At 42.6% G+C, this 21,273-nt stretch overlaps 1 protein-coding gene across 1 annotated transcript in view; it reads left to right on the top strand.

The window, feature by feature from the left end:
• Window positions 1-7,058: 7,058 nt before the first annotated feature.
• LOC116220048 (cGMP-inhibited 3',5'-cyclic phosphodiesterase A-like) overlaps window positions 7,059-21,273 on the top strand; it is a 70,760-nt gene continuing 56,545 nt past the window's right edge. The window contains exon 1 of the mRNA XM_031565265.2: window positions 7,059-8,889. Coding sequence (XP_031421125.1) covers window positions 7,996-8,889 — 894 coding nt within the window. The 5' untranslated portion in view covers window positions 7,059-7,995. The remainder of the gene's footprint in view (window positions 8,890-21,273) is intronic.

The raw sequence follows: 21,273 nt of genomic DNA, 5'->3' as shown, positions 1-21,273 counted from the left end.
CTGAGGAAAATGGGAAGCTGGCAAAGAGGGTTTTTAGAGCATGAGGAATTTCAACAGACAAGTTCTGCATAATTTGGTTTTCCACTGTCATAAATAATCTTGAACTAATCAAATAAAAATTAAACAGAATTTTCACAGCAACATAACACTTTTATTTTGTAAATTACAGGCACAAAGGCTTGTCAACTGAAACATTTCATTTTTCTTTGACTACATCAAGCATCCCATATGGTGTCTCACATTGCAAACACAAAGCATCAGAAACACAGCAGTACGCCAACATGTCTCTTTGAAGATTGCTTATTCCACTGACCAGTGGAACACATTCAAACTGTCAAATCCCAACTGAAGATAGAATGTTGTGCTGTACCATGCCAGCAACGTTAGTCCAGTTATGCCCATTATTACTCTCCATTTATGGTCATTTTTCTTTAATGGCTGCTACTAAATGCCTCAACTATAGCTTGCTTGGTAATTCTATATCCAGTCATTTTCATTTCAATGTCTCGGCAGTTTTTCCAAATGTATGTTTGTGTTCCAGTCAGAATATACATATCATTATATCTAATGCAATGAACTATGTAAAAACAAGTATGTGGGAGAATTCTGGGACAAACCCATTCTATACTGTACCTGTTAGAATAGAATTAAAGTATGCATATCATGGATATACCCATCAGCACTACAACTGGGGCCCCACCCCCTACACACCCAACGGCGTCACCCCCTCGCTTCATCCTGACTGTGAGCCTACTACCAGATCCACTTATGCGCTCGTGCTGCAATCAGTGGCAGACCGTTTTTAATGATTAGGCGTTCAATGACCATTTATCTTTTTGTGGGACTAAAAAACTGTTGAATTGAACCGTTATAGCGTTTAAACACTGACTTTTTTTTACATTTTGATATAAAAAGGACCTAGGAAACACATGGTTTAATAACAGATAACCTACCCTGTTTTTTACTGAACTAACAGCCTACATCCAAATCAAGACTATTATAAAAAATAATGGCACTATGAGACGAGATTCATCTTTTAAATCTTTTAACCCTAAATGTAGGGTTATTTTAGGGTTGGTTTAGGTTTTTGTTTTCCCACGCCCCCCTTGCTGTAAGCCCACGCCACCCTTTGGGGTTCTCGCCCCACACTTTGGACCCCACTGCATTACATAAACACCCTCAGATCGAGAGTACATGGGCCTGCAGTACGAGCTGCGAGCAGACTTGGTGGATGACGTTTCCGATAGATTACGCCCACCCCATAGGGAGAGAACAACTTGATTGGCTGATGTGTCTGACATTTTGAAACGTGAATGAATAAAATCCGTTCTCTTCCCTTACTGTCTGTTCCCACGCTCTGAAGGAGCAGTGTATGGAAACCCATGGATTTGATTTTGTTTCTGTTTGTTTGATGTTCAGAAGTAGGTAAGGCCTGGGCCCTACTGGCCTCAGCGGTTCTGCGGCACATGATGTATATTAAAACATGTTTCTGCTTTCTACCTCGGTGTTCAAGCTCATTTATCATTGTTTTAGTCAGATTTAGTGCTTTGAAATGTATCCTTTCGACATAGAAGAGTCGATCATTCATGACACAGTGCAAATCACAAAAGACCGAATGAACTGTTTGTTCATGATGAATCACGGAAAGTGGATCTCTGAATCATAGATTTGAAGTCCATGATTTCTCCATAATTTAATTAAACTAATAGTTTAACTATATTTTGCAGTAGCTTGCTGTTAGTTCAACTACATTTATACTTGCATAGTGATTCAAGTAGTGTAATTACTTTTTGGATTGTCTGCTCACCTGTGAAAAATATTTGACAATTTGGAATTTTTGGCAAAGGTTTTGAATCTGAATATGTTTAAAGTAAACTTGAATATATTAGGTTTCAGCGAGTCATAAGCATTGATTATTGCTAATTATTAACAAATGTTCAGAGTTGTAAGTTGTTACATGCTATTTTAAAAGTTACCTGGCTAAATGAGTAATCCTGCTTAGTGCAATACCCCCACCTGGATTCTAATTTCTGGAAGGCAAGTGTCTCACTGATGGGCATTGTTTACAAAAAAACCAAAGCTGACATTCCTTGCATTTTCCAATGAATAAAGGGATTTAATTGTGTAATTGTTAAATGTATGACTTGTGAACATCTAGGCAACTTTTGCAGTAAACTCAATTGTTTTGCTGGCATGTGATTTTTTTTTGTATTATATTTTGTACATTGTCAATTTGATATTTTTTCTACAATGTAGTTTGAACACATTTTTCTAAGTAGCTTTAGTTAACCACACTAGATTTCTCCCAAGGGTAGCTTTGCTGTAGTTCAGCTTCTTCCAGTGTGACGTAATTGTCATTTCTTTTCTATTCTTTCTGTTCTTTCAAAGCAGCTCCCTGATGGGAACACTGATGGGAATCTGTCTCCTTACAGGAATACCATCAAGATTAGATACATGAGGAGTTAATATGTACTTCCCCTCTTTGCCTAACAGATAACTCATTGTAGTGGCACTTCCTAAAGTGTTGCCCTGTCATAGGTTTATTGAACGTCAAATACCTGAAACCACAGAGAAGAAGAAGCGCCAGATGCCTGATGAATTGGACTCCATAAAACTCTTTTGTTTTACAATGAGGCACACAATAGCCACACAGGCTAGAGCGGTGTGCATTCCATGGTTGTTAAAATTCTTATGGGTAATTTGTAACGGCCTGAAGACATATTGCAAGGTCTTTTTTTTTTTTTTGATAGGAATGCTCTTTGTGGCTTATTGAATAACTGTTCTCTGAGACAAAAATGTGTTGTTTATGCAGATCCCTGTGGAATTTGTTTTGAAGCAGACAACCTCCATTTATGCATATTGTCGTGAAGAAAGTTATATCTGTCGCTGCTGGGCAATTGGATATGATGACACACAGTGCTGGAAATTACTGGATGCAAAACATTTGTTTTAATAATGGTCATATCTGGATGAATCCCCTCGGGTCAGGCCTATTACTCTATGTCTCAAACAAAAGACTGACGTCAGTATGACAAAGCCACACTGCACAAACTATAGTGTTGGGAAGAAGGTATTTATTCACACTCAATACACAATATATACACACTCAAAACAATACAGGGGCATGTAGAGAGACACTGTTACTGAAACCTCCATCAGTTTGAGACAATGTATTGATAGAATAGTTCATACAGGTTGTTAATAATCAGATCTGATGAGGTCTGTACGAACTGCAGAGAGAATGTATTTAGTGTATCTCTGTTAAAATAGAATGTTTTAACATTTAAGTGAAAAAGGAAAGGGGGGACTATGTTGCACAAGCGGACCGCGCCACTGGGCCACTTCTCTGACAAAGAGCGATTTATCTTCCTCCTCTACCTGGAAGGTAAAACTCACCTTTATTCCAACACTCCTTAACTCGAGGGTGAGAAGGCAATGTCATCCTTTTGAAAGCCAGCGGTCGTTTCTGTTCACTGTGGTGGGCATTCACTTTTAGGTCACATTTCTGAGGACATACATATCACAGTTTTGTGTTTCTAGTAAGTGAAACTAGTCTTTCAGGTCATTATGATCAATTTTCACATAAATTACTACAATACACGTTTTAAAGTGTATATATATATTATGCTGTAGATACCAGGTATACAGTATATCAGTATATAGTCATGCATCTTACCAAACCGTTTAAGAGAGAAGTTCCAAGCTGTAAAGTAGACACTTTTTTTATCAAATTCATTAAGGCGAAAAACACCCCCACCAGGCCTCTAAGCAGTTATGGACTTACAGACGTGGACAAAATTGTTGGTACCCTTCTTTTAAAGAAGGAAAAACCCACAATTGTCATTGAAATAACTTGAAACTGACAAGCTCCAGTTTTGTCTCGTCGGTCCAAAGGACATTCTCCCAGAAGCCCTGTGGCTTGTCAATATGCATTTTGGCAAATTCCAGTTTCGCTTTTATATGATTTGCTTTCAACAGTGGTGTCCTCCTCGGTCGACTTTGGCTCAAACAGCGACTAATGGTGCGATCTGGCACTGATGTACCTTGACCTTGGAGTTCACCTCTAATCTCTTTGGAAGTTGTTCTGGGCACTTTGGTTACCATTTGTATTATCCGTCTCTTCAATTTGTCATCAATTTTCCTCTTGCAGCCACGTCCAGGGAGGTTGGCTACAGTCCCCTGGACCTTAAACTTCTGAATAATATGTGCAACTGTTGTCACAGGAATATCAAGCTGCTTGGAGATGGTCTTATAGCCTTTACCGTTAACATGCTTGTCTATCATTTTCTTTCTAATCTCCTGAGACAACTCTGGTTAGCACTGTCGCCTCACAGCAAGAAGGTCCTGGGTTCGAATCCCGGTTGTTCCAGGTCGTCCCAGGGCCTTTCTGTGTGGAGTTTGCATGTTCTCCCCGTGCCTGCGTGGGTTTATTCCGGGTACTCTGGTTTCCCCCACCATCATAAAGACATGCATTGCATCGTATGAGTATGAATATGAATGAATGTTGGTGGTGGTCAGAGGGGCCGTTGGCGCTGATTGGCAGCCACGCTTCTGTCAGTCTGCCCCAGGGCAGCTGTGGCTACTGAGGTAGCTTACCACCACCGGTATGACTGTGTATGAATGACTACCCTACTCTGTAAAGCGACTTCGGGTATATACTGTAGAGAAGCGCTATATAAGATTGAATTGATTGATTGTGACTACTTTTCACCCTTTAAATAGGCAGACTGACTGATTACAAGTTTGAAGAAGCCTGTAATGCTAATTAGAGGACACACCTTAGTTTAACATGTCTCTATAGTCAAATTATTTTAAATCTTTTCTAGGGGTACCATCATTTTTGTCCAGGCCAGTTTAATTCGGTTTTTTTTTTTAATTATTCTGTTGAACCACAATTCAAAAGCAATGTCTGATTTTCATTAGTTCATTTTCAGTATTTTTTTTATTTATTATTACTTTTGTCAGTTTCAAGTTATTTCAGTGACCATTGTGGCTTTTTCTTCCTTTAACGGAAGGGTACCAACAATTATGTCCACGTCTGTACATGGCAGTTAGTGGATTGACTTTAATAAGGGTATGGTCACTGCCCTCTCTTAGTGTAGCATGCTCCCATACTTTTTGTTCACATATACAAAACTGAGGTATTTCAGATACAGTAGGTCATTCAGTTGAGATAGTCTGCTGGTCGCATTGACTGTACCCTTCTCAGGAGAAAAGGAGGAAGTTAAACTAGTTCAGGCCTGTCTGGGGTTAATTTAATTTGATATGTGCCTTTTATGAATTTTGGTTACATGCTTTCAGCTATATTTCCCAAGTCCAGTATCATGGAATGATTGCAAAATGTTTTGTTTTTTTTTTAGTTTTCTTTGCAGGTTTTTACAGGATTTAAAACTTCAAGATGCATTGTTTCAGAAAGTTTCCATCAGATCTTATAAAAGAAAACACACAAGTCCACTCAGGACTTACTGTGTGTGTGTGGGGGTGGGGGGGGGGGGGGTCGCAGTGTGGTTATTAGAATTTTGACAAAACATTTGGAAACTGACAATGATGTGAAGGGACTTCTGAACTTTTCTGCTTGCTAACTATAATCTCAGCCCAACTATGTCAATCTGAAAATCAAATGAATTCTAAGGTACGTTTACAACAGATATTATAACAGATACAATTAGATTTGATTTGATGTAATGAAGAAATTTTACCATCGAAAAATATTTCAGTTAGTCCACATTGTCAAGTGACGCTAAGCCCAAATCAGCTAAATTGAGAACATTTGAGGGCAGTTACACTGAGTTTATTTTGTATTGAGAACAGCGTCAGGAGACCAAAATGTGTCATTTGTGTTCAGGTGCGTCATGTGTGTTCAGGTGCTAGCGACCAAAGCCATGAAGCCAGCCAAGCTAAAACGACATCTGATTACAAAGCACCCAGAATGATGATGGAAAATGTTCTCTCTGTAAAGGGTCCCTGGCCCCCAAAAGTTTGAAAAGCCCTGGTCTAGCCCCTCTGAAAATGGTAAAACAGACCCTATAGCAAATAGCTGAAAAAAAATCTATTTCCTATTAGGTTAATTCTTCGGGTTCTTTTCTTAAGAGCTGGTTCAATCCAAAAAAAAGTTGTAACAATGTAACATTTTCTATAAAACACAGATGCATTTCTCTCAATGAAGTGAGACAATAGTCCATTCAAACTCTCAAATCCAGCGAGGAAGATCTCGAGCATGCACACTCACACATACACACTCACACAAACACACACACTCTCACACACACACACACACACACACTCATGCAAACACACACACACACACCTATGAGTGCAAACACACACATACACACTCACACAAACAAACACACACCTATGAGTGCATACACACATGCACACAATAAGAATAGATGCCTTCTCAATTGTGCAGCTTGGCATCTACCGTAACTGTAAGATTGACACTCAATAAATCTAAAAATTAAAGAATCTAAAGATGTAGATTTTACGGTCAGTCATTATATGGTCAAGAATGTTTACCTTCCCACAAATGTACACAACAGTTATTGCATTTCTGGGATTATAATGTTTAAAAGTGCAGATCTGTTATACGTTTGTGTTGTATTATGTTTATGGGTTTAATAAGGCATAATAGAGAGACCCTGGAATTTTGCATGATCAATAAATACAATCCATTGATGATTTATTCAACCCGACAACCCTTTTTTTTTACGTATCTTCAGATGTGTAATTTATCTACTCTATTGCAGGGTAAGGAAAATGTGCCAGATGATGACAATGAAATAGGGGACCACAATTAAACCTGCAAAACATCTCCAAGAGATGGCTGACACACTTTTCATCAGCCCACAGAAACCATTATCATGCCGAGAGTGTGTATTTTTGTTATAGAAATTTGATTACAAATATTGTTATGATTCACTCTTCTTATGTACTATGGCACTTCAGAGAGCTCAGGTCAGTTAATTTAAGCAATGTTAATGATATAAATGCTGCATCTAGAAAGGTACAATATGAGTGTACTCAATTTCCACAAGCTAACAACACATGCAATCTGAAATGTAGGACATGCTCTATAATTTAGGGGTGTCTCCAAGAAGGTGATTATTGGGCAGAAAGTACAGCCCAAGCCCCTCTCCTGCTGGTGAACCTCTCTTTAGGTGCGCTAAAAAATCGGGGAGAAGTCGAGATGGCTAGTCATGCCCTTGAGCTGGAACCTTAGAAGATGGAATGTTTCATTTCAATGAAGTGCACTGTGCAACTAGACTGCTGAATGAAAGCTGGGTCCTGTGTTAAGCCAGGGGTGGGTGTGAACTGAACACGGGGAGAGTGCTGCATACACCCGCTCACGGAGGAGCTGATGAGTAACAAACAGAATACCCTCCTCACTTCGAGCTTCACTACTCGGGACTGGAGCGCGTTAATGTGAGTCTATTTTTTTCTTCACGCCTTGACAGTAATACGACCTCGGGCAATCACGGATAAAGCCCCAAAGAAGTGTGAAATGTGACAGAATACGTGTGGTCACATTAAGTGCTCAGGAACGGCGTTTCAAGCGGACAAAGAGCAAGAGTCGAACGATCTTGACCTGAGGTGACAGAAGCTCTCAAAGACGGCAGCACAGCTCGAGCACAAACCCTGGGAGTGCGAGAAAAACAAAACAAAAAAAACAACAACAAATGACCTAAATCTGCTCAACGTCAGAAGTTGGTCTGTCACGCTGGTTCGCGGGTACTCCTCTGGGGTGCCCTCCACCCATTTATCTGGGAGTACAACAAAGGAAATGAGATGCGTTTGGATAGAACATTTAAATCTAACTATTCATAGCGCGTGTCTGTATGTAGGACGTGTGTTCGTTTTGCAATGATCTACATGTGCATAATACGTCCTCTGGAAATGTCATGCATCACATTATCCAAAGCACTGATGCTGTGATGGCTTAGCAGCCAGATGTTTTAAATTGTTACAGGGTACTTTGCTCTGCAAATCAATGTGATGGCAGTGAACTCTGGCAGTGAAAGCGGTGCATCAGGCACCACTCACGAGAGTAGCTCCAAGGCACCCCATCGCAATGGATATATGAAAACACGTGTCGTCTCGCTCTGTCAGGACTCTGAATGTGGATTGTGGGAGAGGCTTATTCTCAATAAAATATGGACTTCCCAAAAGCTCCGCTCTGTGGTGTGTGTGGGGTCGCTTTCGGTTTTTCTCGCTCTGGTTGTTAAATGTGTGGACTGGGAGACTGAACCTGGTAGTGACAGAACGTCAGCGTCCTTCATTCATTTTCTATCCAGCTGCGCGGGGGAGCTATTGCTAACTTTGTGGCATGTTATCTCGCCCATTTTCACCCTAGCATGTGCCTTCTTCTGGGTCGGTCTGTATTTGATCCGGTGTGGAATATGCATTAAAACTTCTCTTTTCCTCCTCACCGTGTGCCACTTGGGCGAAGGCGCGGCGCGCTGCTTGGTTGACGGGGCGAATGGTCAGACGTTCTCCCGTACGTCTGCCGTGGTGGTGCTCGCCTGCCTGGCAAGTAGCGCACTCATGGTGCTGAGGCTCAAACAGGGGGTCTCCGTCATCATTTTCATCAGCGTCCTCAGGACTATTTCACTTATATCGCTGAACAAAGTACGAGGAGCTTGGAGACCTTACTTGGCATACCTGGTCGGAGTGCTTGGAATCTTACTAGCGAGGTATGCTGACAAGGTCTTTCCGAAAGAAGGGATTCACAGGGAGGGCTGTACCTCCGTGACTGGGTCGAAGGAAGAGGTCCCTGTATTTAAAAGGCGAAGGAGGTCCAGCTCTGTAATATCCTCAGACATGGCACACAGTCAGTCCAACAGCAAGTCACACAGGAGGACTTCATTGCCATGCATACAAAGAGACCAGGTAAGAAATCGTTTTTTTTCACCCTGTCCCATCCTGTCCATGTTATATGACAATTCTTCAGTACTTTTTGACCATGTTGTGATTTTTTTATTAATAGAAAATGTATAGTTTGCAGGTAGAGATGGTATTATGACAAAAAACAATAAGATCATGAGCAATAAAAAAAGAATCTGTATTATCTCTTCTAATATATATAGATATAAAAAAATGGTTTAATAAATTACAGTATTAAATGTGAACTGGTAGTTCTAACACATAATGTCTAGTAACTGATGACTGGTAGCCTAACATAAACCATTATAATTATTTTGCAGAGCATTTGGACATTTTTGAACTAAATAGCAATATAATGGAAATAGAATATATTATTATTCCACTGGGAATCACAAGATAGGTCTAATTTTCTTTCAGGTTCACAAACGTATTATACGCCTTATACGTTATACTATGTATGCCTTATACGTTATATTATGCATTTCGTACACATTAGCTGTCATTTCTTTAAAGTTTGCTGTCACCCCTCACATTTCTGCTCCTGCTGCACAGAGAGGATGGTTTAATGATACATAATAATAATAATGCATTTGATTTAAGATTATGCAAAATCCAGAGTTCAAACATATTGCATAAACTCAATCAATGCAACTGTAAAGTACCTGTGCTTGCGTCAGTTGCTGGTTCTCCACTATACATTTGTATAGGCTCTTCTCATTCAGTGCAAATTAATTTTAATGGCATACTACTGTGATGAAAATATGTGAATAATGTCCATATTGCTTTTTATTGCTGTCTGTGACTTTATGTCAAAAAGGGCATTTTGCACGAGTGATGCAGTGGCCATATTCAGTATGTGCAAACATATGATTTCCTTTTCACCAAGTCATTTGTATGGGAAGCTAACTTAACTTAGCTTAAAAATGCAAAATGTGATCACTGTAGTGCACATTAAAGACAACCTTAACCTTTTTATCTCAAATAACTTCATGCATGTCTTGTTTTTCTCTTCATATCAGATGCAGGTACATGTCTGTTGTAACATGAACACTGTTAGTTTTTAGATTCTGACTTGATTCAGAGGACAAAGCAATGTGACAATTTATGTTAATTTAATGATCACCAGAAATGAATGTAATACCAGAAACACTTGGATTGGTGTCCATTGGCTCTGCATATGCAAACGAACAGCTGACAGTGGCCTCTGGAAAGCATGGTGGCTTTGCCGCTCAAAGCCCAGAACATTTGAACACTTATGTTGAGAGCCGCAAGGCCAGGGAGTAATTGCACTTTTCTGATTTAAAGGCTGGGTCAACACAGTGTAGACTTATGACCCTGCTGGTGGAAAATCGGTGACCATGGTGAGCCCTTCAGTGAGAAACAGATTTTCTGTCAGATCAAAAGCTGTCATTGATAGCGCTGCAGTGGTTAACCTGTACCGATGCTGTGTCCTCAGAAAACAAACTTCAGCTTTCAGAGTGCACTGTGGTGACGCAGGCTTTTAACTTACAGCATGCTGAACCTACCATGCTGTTCTCTCTTGTGATATATGACATCTCTAAATGTCTGACATGTCTGTAAATCTAGTTGTATCAGATGAGAGTATCTTTAGGAAATCATTCACAGAGAATGAGGGCCGTGATAGATTGTTTTGAAGGGAGAGTTATGGGAGAAAAAGCTTTGGAGGTAGCTGATAAATGGAAAACACTGGCTGACTGAGAAGCAGTTAAATGACAGTTGAGGTGTTCTTTTCTTTGTGGTAACGTTTTTATTTAACTTTAATTGAACTGGATATTTTAAAGAGCTACTGATTTGAAGTGTACTTTCAAGAGATGTCAGTGAATGGCACCTCAATCAGTCGTTACTGCTATATTCCTTTGGAGATTTTCCAAACCGTTGCATTCCATAGCTTATTTTTCATGCAATTTGAATTTATTTAATGCATTGATTGATATTACATACAGTATGTTTACATGATGAAGAAACAGAAATGCTCATTCTTAAGATTTGACAACAGACATAAAAGACTGAATTCAACATGGCTAATCACTATATATATATATTTGAATTTGCTGTGTATTTCTTTCTTCCGCTTTTTGTACATGTATAAAGCCTGAGGGAATGTGCTCAGCCATTCAGTGTATGTATTCGTATACCTGAACTACAAGCACCGGATGAGCCCCCTAGTGACTCATTTGCAGCACCACAGGCCCTTTGCTTTGAGCGCTGCAGCCCTATCATGACAGCATGGCTGTCAGTGGCAGGAGCTCTCCCACAGTCTCAAGCCCCAGAGGTGTTTCTTTCTTCTGGGGGGGGGGTGCCCCCTGATTTCCTGGGATGGCAGTCAATCAGCACATCAATGGCAGAAGCTATTTTGTGTTACGTGTGTGTCCGTGTGTCTTTAGCACATGGCATGCATGTGGTGCCACAGTCTTGTGTGGTCTCTCTGTGGTTCTGAGTCAATAAGCCCCTGGTGATCTGTGGTAGTCATCAACCCACCCGCCCCCAAACCCACACACACACACACACACATACACACACATACACACATATTGACTCTGAAGCTGGTTTCTGCCCTTCGATGAACATAAGGAAGTGTGAACAGAGGTGCCTGCCATCACCATGGCCCACAAAGAGGCCAGATACCGCCTGAGCTGAAAGTGTTTTTCTTTCACCATTTTCGAGACATGACATCAGTTTGTTAGTGTAATGATAGCCAGTGCTCCAGGAGGAACGCTACATTGTGGCAGCTCTCCAAGGAAGTATGGCCCACTCGCTCAGATAAGCTGCACTACGAGGGTGAAAAATGTACAGTGTTGCGCTTTGTGTTGATGTTGTCAACTGGACTTTGCTAATGTCTTTGTTTATTTTATAGAGAGCCCCCCTTCAAATTGCCACTCCTCAGATCAAAACAGTTTATTCGAAAAAATAAATACAGCAAGGAGAGACTGAATCGCTCTGTTTCTCCAGCACCCATCCCGTCTTTCAGCACTCAGTGACCCAAAAAAAAAGTTTGATCGTTTTCTGTGTATATTCTTCGTCTTAAGCAGGCCGTTTTTCCTCCGGAGGGGTTGTATTTGATAAACACACATATCTCTATGTACATGGTTCCACACAGCCTGCCAGCAGCTGTCCGCGTTCCTGGCAGCACAGCTTCACAATGGAAGGTCGTCAGCAAGACATCAGCACATTAGAGGATGTCAGTATCCATTGACATGATGCAATTGAGTGCGGCCTTCTTGGCGTGCACCTCATTTGTTGAGATAATGGAAGGTGACAGGCTGATCTTTTATATTCCAGTCAGAAAGATTTAACTGGGAGAAGAAATTTTGCTCTTTTATGCTAGTATGCACAGCTTGTAAAGGAATTGAAAGGAAGGATTCCATTATATTCTCTATGAGTGTCAAAGGACGCTTTTTTTTTTGTTCTGTTGTGCAGTGTTGCAACAAAAAAAAACAACACTCTTTGTCTTCTGGCCGCTCCCAGCTCAGTGGAACTTGAGGAGAAAAATTTGGTTTTCTTCTTATTATTATTAAGCGTACGGAAAGTATCACCATTGTTTTCAGTTTGTTTTTAGTTGCCCTGAATTTAAGATGTAAATTTGTTCACATCGTCTTGAAAATGTTAATAAATGTTGGCTTTAGTGGGGCAGTAGAGCACTGTGCAGTTGGGAACTAGAAGGGAGGCTTAAGCCTGGAAAAAGGAGAAGTGAGTTGTACTGGACTGTCGCTTTCCACGAAAGTCCTCTTCTCTCTTCCTGTCTGGTGCGTCACCATCATCGCCCCAGTCTGGCCACTGCGGGGGCTGGACTGTGTCCTCCATCTGACACCAACACTAATATTATCCCAGCCAAGGGAGGAAATTCTTTTAAAACGTCGGACGATAAAGATATTTTAAACCCACGATAATGACTTCCTCCAGCGAGGGGCTCTCCAAATGCAATCACTGGTGCCAGTTTTGGAAGCAACCATTGTTGTGTTTATTAAGCACCCACTCTCAGAGGGATCGGGAGGTTTGTCGACCCGTCCACCGAATTTGTTTGTGTTTGCAATGTAAAGCCTCATGGGAAGTGATTTTTGGAATGACCCGTTCCTCTTGGGTTTGGGTCAGACTCAATCCAAAGCATGTGGCAGCTGGTGAGGGAGCCAGAATGGGTGCTGGAGTGGACCCTTAGCGATTAGACGCTCCGCATCATGTTCGCAAACCCAATCGGCCCATGGAACTGTCGCTGGGGGTGGGGAGTGGGGTGGGGGGTGGTGGGTGGGGGGTGGGGTGGGGAGTGGGGTGGGGGGTGGTGGGTGGGGTGGGGGGTGGTGGGTGGGGTGGGGATCGGGGCAAACAGAAAGTAGGTCATTTGAGGTTTTGTTTGGTGGCCAGGGAAAACAACACAAACAGCCACACTTGCCTCCCAGAATGCGAGGAGAGCTTTCATATTTAAGTGCACTTTGGATCTCAGTAATGTGCTTTTCGGCTGGGTCTGTATTTACTGCTGTTTCAGTAATCAAACACACACACATACACAATAACACTCACATACATAGACTCACACACACACACACACCCACACACCCACACACACGGGAGTTGGAAACACTTAATCAAAAGCCTCCAATAGCACGGACCTATTTCAACAGATTCCATATCTGACAGCTAAAAAAAGAGGGAGACAGACAGGCGCTCTCCGCTGCCCAGCCTACAGTAACACCTGCACTCTTCAGCTGCGTAGCTCTGCGACTCATCCCCCACACTGTAAACACTCACAAGTCTGCCTCACCTAACGACACACTGTGCACAGCCACTTGAGTGCCAGATGAATTGTCGACTCAGAGAGAAATCACTTCTCTCCTTCGTGCAGGACATTTTCAAATGGCTAGACGTGTGTTTTGTAGTGTGTGGGGGCCTGGACACTGCAGTCCCTTCACCTGGTTATGAATAGGCCCTCAGATGCATCTGATGTGTGTGAGGCTTACCTTCCGTGTTGACGGCAGATTTAAGCGATTAATGCCTCTCAAGTACCCCTGCTTCCATAAGCAGAAGAAGTGATAACATTTTCCACCCCGAAAAGCTGAACACACTGTTCATGTTCCTGGGAGTGTGTGTGTTTGTGTGTTAAAAAAGTGTGTATGCAAATGTGTGTGTCTGTGTGCATGGATCTGTGTGTGTGTGTGGGTGTGTGTGTGTGAGAGAGAAAGAGAGAGAGAGAGAGAGAGAGAGAGAGAGAGAGAGAGAGAGAGAATGTGTGTGTGATTAAGACATGGAAAGAGAGACTGTGTGTTTGTATGAGTGAAAGAGAGGGATAGAGAGAGTGTGTGTGTGTGTGTGTGTGTCTGTCTGCGTGTTCACGTATGTGTGTGTGCACACGTTTGGACTCGTCTGCATGTGTCATTCTCTCTGACGTAAATTAACCCCCAGAGAGATTCTCTTTCAGAACATTTGTACAGCACCGTCAGAGCACACTCACACTCACATCACATCACATCGGGAGTGAAGAGACCACACTGTTCTGTGCTGTCACCTGTGCCGTTTATCCCAGATGACATTTGTGCTTACATACAGTACCCGCCGCCATCACCTCAGGACAAAACATCCTCTGAGGACTTATGGGCTGTGGGCTGGCCATTTCCTGCAGGAAAAGGATCATAGTCCCTGTGATTGTGAAATACAGAGACTCTATCTGATGTTTTACTGAATACCACAGCTGTTTGTATTTCTTTAGGTGATGCACTGCAAAACAGGGACTAAATGACTTCAATTACAGGCTCCCTACAGACTGCAGGTCTGGCTTTTTGTGGAGCAATGGCTGTTGCCTTTGTGATTGAAGTGTGTGTTGACTACCTCCATCACAGCTGTCTTCCATGTTTGTATTTGAAATCAGAATTGAGAAGATCAGATTCAATATGATTTGTGCTTTCCACACTGTGATGGGGAAAAAAAAACCCAGATCTGAGTCACATGAGCAAAAATCAGATTTGGGCCACTTTTGCCTGCAGTCTGAGCATAACGTGTTGTGTCTAGGCACATGCTTATGTGACAACAGCCTATTTGTTAGCATCCATTTGTGAATGCATATAGACTATGCGTATATATTGGCAGCTGGGACAATGTTTCGCCGTCATGAATTTTTCTGGATGTCTAGTAAGAGCTTTAATGGTGTGGAATGTGTATGTGCAGCTGGAAACTGAAACAGGCTTGTGGGCTCGCACTCGCTTGGAACTTCACTCGGCTCGCTGGCCCTCTCTAAACAGCCCCTGGCCTGAAGGGACCCACCTGCAGCAGGACCAGGTGTTGAGCTTAGCGTGAGGGGATGAATAGAGTGTTATTCTCTCTCTCTCTCTCCCTCCCACTCTCTTTCTCTCTCTGTCTCTCACATTGAGTTTCTTTTCCTCTTTCTCTTTCTTTCTTGGGTATTTTTGACTCCTTTCCTCTCTCTTGCCTTCATCTTCATGTCTTTGCTGTGTGTTCAAGGCTCTTTGCCTGCCACTCTTTATCTTAACACTAGTGTAACTTCTACTCTTTATCTTAAAGAGTTGTTTTGCTTGGTGTTGTGTTCTGCCTTCCTCACTGTAAATGAAGGGGAAGATTTTAGAAAATGTATCTGAGAACATGCTTGATATAAAATCAATGAAGAGAGGTAGTGCTCTTTTTATAGGTAACTGTGTTTTAGTTGGAAGGCCTCAATGGCTGTGGGTATAATGTCTTGTCTCTTGTCCCCCTTTCTAAGTGAGACCAGGGCTATTATCACACAGCTGATATCTATAGCATATGTGCCTGAGTCAGTATAAGCAGAGTGAATGGAGATGATTATCCAGTGGATCATAAGTAGGTTGGGTACCGAGAACCGGTACCAATATGGAACCGGTTCCAATATGGAACCGGTTCCAATACAACCGGTACGTACCCGGACCGAAATGCAACGCAGATTTCGGTGCTTCATTTCGGTGCCTGAGCCAATTGAAAACGGTTGCTAGGCAGATTCCGCGGGGCACATGTAAAACTGCCCCAGCTCCCAATGTAAACTTTGTCCTGTGTCGCTCACGCTCATTGGTGTTTTCATAGCAACAGTCTTATGACAGTGAAGAGCATGCAGCATTTCACAGAGCAAGCACAAACAGAACTAGCCATCAACCTTTTAACAGAGAAAATACCGAAAGGTAAACGGTCAAAAGTGTGGCTGTATTTCGCACCAAAATATTCAAACATCGCGACGTGCAGCAAATGCAACAAAACAATTGCGTGAAAAGAGTGGAGAAAGGCAAAGAGTCAACGGCAGTTCAGCAACCGAAGACTGAAAAATAAACGGAGATGACAGCTATACTTAACCTACGGTAGTCTCTTAAAGGGGCAGTACACATTTTCTCGTACTCACTCAGTGTGTTTACATGATGGTATAATTCGAATCTTTGCTTAGTCGGACTATGCTTTCTTTCGAGGGTAGGTGCTATTATCCCAATATACATGGCAGTGAATAAATCGAATCATTGGCCGAAAGCATGTCATATCCGATACGATAGGTGGCGCTGTTTTTATTACAACTAGTGGTGATACAGCCCTTTCCGCTTGACCTCTTCACCACTACCAATAACAACAACAGTTGATTGAGCATGAATCGCGTCTGTTCATCGGTCCAGAAATGCGTGTTGCCTCTTGGGTTGTTTGTTTGTTTGTTTGTTTGTTTCTGCCAGGCCGATGTGTTTATAAGTTACATTATTCAAAGGTGAAAGATAAAAGGCGAGAGAAACGCACGCACATTCACACACGCGCGCAAATAATGGGTTACAGCCTAAACGCATTGCCCTATTTAAGTATACTATAAACTGTTGTTTACAGTTAATATAATGTTCATAGTTTGAAGTTAAAAAGTTTGAAGCCAAGTGTTTTGTATGTATTTATATTTATAATATACTTTAAACAGTTAATATATTGTTTAATTTGAAGAAAAAATTTTGAATTGAACGAAAGAATTGCTGAAGTATTGAAGCTGTAGTGTGTGTACAGAGTGTGTGTGTGTGTTTTGTATTTATTTGTATTTATTTATATATATAATCTACTTTAAACAGTTCATATATTTGGCAATAAAGCCTTTCTTAAATGTCGTCAATCGTAATTTTTTTTTAATTTTTTATAAAAGTATCGGTTCCGGCACCGTTTAGGCACCGGTATCGTTTTAAAAGTATCGGTTATGTACCGGTATCGGATAAAAACCAAACGATACCCATCCCTAATCATAAGCGGCAAGCCTAATGGCTACAGCCTACTGCAGATAAACGTTATGTGCTATTGTGCAGTGTCATTTGCTTACATATGGCCTAATATTAACATCATGAGATGTTAATTCTCACTTTCTTACTTGTTTTCTTTTTCTCTCCAGAAAGTCACATTAGGTCTAAGCTTATTATTATCAATAGCAGTAGTAGTAGTAGTAGTAGTAGTAGTGGTGGTAGTGGTGGTGATGGTAATAGTGATATTTCGGACTATTACTACTGCTCCCGTGATATAACTCTTACTTGACACTATTGTTGTTATTCCCATTTGTATTTTCTCTTTTGCAGATCTGTCATGTTTTTAGTGCTCTCTCCGGGAGTGTGCATAGAAAGCTCTTCCCGGCCTGTCCTGTTCTGACTCTGGCTATTGTCACCTCGACCTGTCTACGCGTGTGGAGAACCCTCTCTCACCCCTCCACAGACACTCTGTGTTCTCTCTCACACAGTGCTCCCCTATCAAATAAACATGTCTCATAGACGCTGAGGAGATGTGAATTTGGTGCATTTGGTGAAATCTTGCAACTTAAAAACATGTCGTTCTGTTTGGTCAGAATACTTTAGAGGCCTTTCTGTTTTCCAGTGCAATCCTCACATGAAGAAAGTGTATAGTCAGGTTGATGCATTCAGGCAGATTGGTCACTCTTGTTAATAAATGACCAAAATCTGCTCCAGCATGATTTACTTGCATCCCACTCTGAGAGGCCATGTGCCTGTTAACAGAACACGCTCTCAGCTGAAGAATTACACCGAAACATCCATGAATATGTTTTACTTTAGGTTAACAATGTGCTGTTTGTATGAAGTTGTCTTAACAATTTCCTTAAGCAAGATGGAACTCTGCACCATACAGATACACATGTCAAGTTGTAAAAAGGCATAAGACATAGTGTGTGTGTGTGTGTGTCTATGTGAGTGTATGTGTGCGTGTGTGTGTTCTGTTCATGTGGAGAAATGGCTCGCAGCCTACAGCAAGTCCCATCCATCAGCCCTTCAGAAGGTTGGGAAGGAGAGCAGAAAAACAAAGGCTCATTTTTAAAGCTAGAGCTCTTACATATTGGATAACTGCTGGTGTAAATGCATAGCCTCCAGCTGGTAGCGTTTATGACTTTCATTAATGTTCTCTGCTCTCTCCAGAAGTGCCCGTAGCCCAAATGCGTAATTCTACTAATTGCTTGAAGCTGCTAGCTCCTGGAGAGGGAGAGAGAGAGAGAGAAAGGGAAAGAGAGACCCAGATACATGCGGAGAGAGCTTGAGATGGAGGCTGCCATGCAGACGTGCACACACTCTTGGAGTTATTTCCACACAAGGTCCCGTCATGCACTGCTTTTGACCCCTGTGCCCGGCCTCCAAGGTCAGAGGGATTCAGGCTATTAGGCATGGCAATATATGTGCAAATTCGCTCCTCTTTCTTACTTTCTCTCTCTCTCTCTCTCTCTCTCTCTCTCTCTCTCTCTCTCTCTCCCTCTCTCTCTCTTGTCCTTACTCTCTGTCTCTCTCCCTCTCACTATCTCCCTCTCTCTCTCTCTCTCTCTCTCTCTCTCTTTCTCTCTCAGCTCAGGGCTGGACGGTGCTAACTTGTGTGATCTCTTAAGGCTGTCCTCAGAGTGCCCTTCATGTGGCCACCCTGCCGTTACAAAGTTTACAAAGTGCCGTGGGTGGCGGAATCGATGGGGCCCAGTGCTTCCTCCTGGCCAGAGGTGAAGTCACCTGGTGACGCACGCCTACCGGGGCCTGTCCTGCCCCATGTCTTATTGATTTCTGCACACACTTCCTCCAGTGTTGCCTGGAGACAAGTTGCAGCAGAGCGGACTTCTCTCTCTCTCTCTCTCTCTCTCTCTCTCTCTGTACCTCTCTCTCTCTCTCTCTCTCTCTCTGTACCGCTCTGTTGTAGTGTACTTGCAGTACTGGTTTCTACTACGCCACAATCAATCATTTTGAATGGCGGGCGGGCATTTCCTTGTCGGTGGCCAGCTGGCCTTGTATTGGCACTGAGAGAAAAGGGTGAATTCCTGGGGGGGTTTTTGCCTCTCTTTCACACCTTGGAGAAAATGAGGCGGAAACACAATGGGGGACTTGAAGTGTGAGATTGTGATGGAGCTCATTAGCTTGCCTATCCGATGAGCCAATGAAACGTGTAACAAGTGGGGGAGCCAGGAATGAGCATTATGTGTTAAGGCCTTGTAAGTGTGTGTTGGTGTGTACACTTGTGTGTGTGGTTACTGTGCAGGAGGCATGAGCTTGTACCCTTATGATCATGAGGATGCCATGGCAAATATGGTACTTCCATACACGTGAGGTAGATTCAAATAAAGTCACAAGGCATCCTCTCACACCCTCTGTTACAGCACCCCATGTAGTTCTTAACGCATTATTTGCTTGTCCTTTGTTCTTTGCCCTGCCTGCACTTTCTGAAATAGAAGCAGATCCACACTCACCACAGTTTTGCATGCCTTTTTATTTCCTTCTTGTTTTTTAAGTTTTTAGTTTTTTTTTTATTGTTTCTCCAGGGGACTGGAGTTTGCGTCTGTGATTTCTGTTCAAACTACTTCATGTGCAGTACGCTCATAACTGCTCGGTCATGGTTTGTTAGCGAGAGGGAAGAAAAGAAAGTCTCTTGTCAGCTGTTGTTGCTTTCCTCTGAAATCCCCCTTTCTGCAGGGGGGCCTTTTACTCTTGAGCGTGTCTGGAGACTTGTCCCAACCTGGAAGTCCTGAAATGCCTGGCTGTGATTGGCTGCGCTCCATGATCAGAGGAGCCAACCGGATTTGAGCGTTACTCTGAAATGTGATACACTCGGAGCTCCGTAGAGAAAGCTGGCATGGGGAGCCCCAGTGCAACAGCACTGCACTCAGGGAGCTCGCTCTCCTCAGCCCCACGGTCTTACGCAACAGTCCAGCTCCATGCCTCCAGCTGCTGAGCCAAACGGCAGTGCGTCCAAAGACTCGAATTACACCTCAAGAATGACCCCTCCAGACCCAAAAGTCATTATGTATGAAAGGGGGAGGGGTTCTTTGGTTTGGGCAGGTGTCTGGAGGTGTGATTGACTCAGTGACGGCTCTGTCCCACAAACCTCTTGTCAATATCTCCCGGCGTGTTTTTCTGGAGTGGGGCGAGGTGCTGTGCGAGCGGCGTTCTGTGCCACAACACCATCTGCTTTTATTCACCGCGGGGCGCCAACAGACGCCTGTCTGGACTGTGCGAAAACCCCACGCCGTTGTTCCCATTAAAACATTATGTAAACCGGATCAAGAGGAGACAACCAGAGAAGCCACAGTCCCAGTTTTGGGCCGGAGTTCACCTCTCACACTCTGGTCAAGGCTGCCATTGGCAGCATCAAAACCTTCCTTGCCATCAGTCTAAGTGGCCAGCTCTTATGTAAGATTGTTATCGGCCACTGGATGGGGCTTGATCTCATAGGCCTTGCTTTGCCCAATTCTGTCACTGGTTGAACTTTAGTAACTCCCCATTGATACTTCCCTTCTACTCAAACACTTGCAAAAAGAGAATAATATTCCTTCAGCATATGTTCTTCTTAACGCAGTGTGTTGGCAGGTGTTTTTTCTGAACATGTTTGGTTTGGCTGTTATAACAGAGCTCCTGTTAGTATAATCAAACCTGCTGTTACAATTAATGCGAGGATGTTCTTGCTCTCCTGTGCTTTTAAGTACCTGACCCTGCTAACAAGCGAGGAGATCAATCGGCATAGGGGGGAAGTTGGCTTCCCTAAACATGCAGGAGAGGAGGGCCTGCTTTGCCTCAACCTCTCTCTGCACTTCCCGTCCCACCACCACCATGAGGCCACTAAACTGATTGATGGGCCAGAACAGTAAGCACAAACCTTTTAGCTGCTCTTGTCCTGTTTATTCTCCAAACAGGAGAATCTTGAGCAGCTCTGTGGACACGGTGAAGGATTTGATGAAAACAGTGTTATCATACCCCCCAATACCGCCTGTCCCCAACCCTAAGACACACTCTCACACACACACACACACACACCCCTCCACACACACACACACACACACACACACAAGTGTCACACACAGTTCATTTAAATCTCCTTTTGTGTGACATTGGATGTCTGTGTATGGAGGGCTTGTGTAATGAATGGCCATTTTTGGTGCACTCTGGA

Source organism: Clupea harengus, chromosome 3 (genome assembly GCF_900700415.2).
Source record: "Clupea harengus chromosome 3, Ch_v2.0.2, whole genome shotgun sequence".
NCBI lineage: Eukaryota > Metazoa > Chordata > Actinopteri > Clupeiformes > Clupeidae > Clupea > Clupea harengus.
The sequence above is the reverse complement of the archived record's forward strand: the minus strand, read 5'-3'. Positions and strand labels throughout refer to the sequence as shown.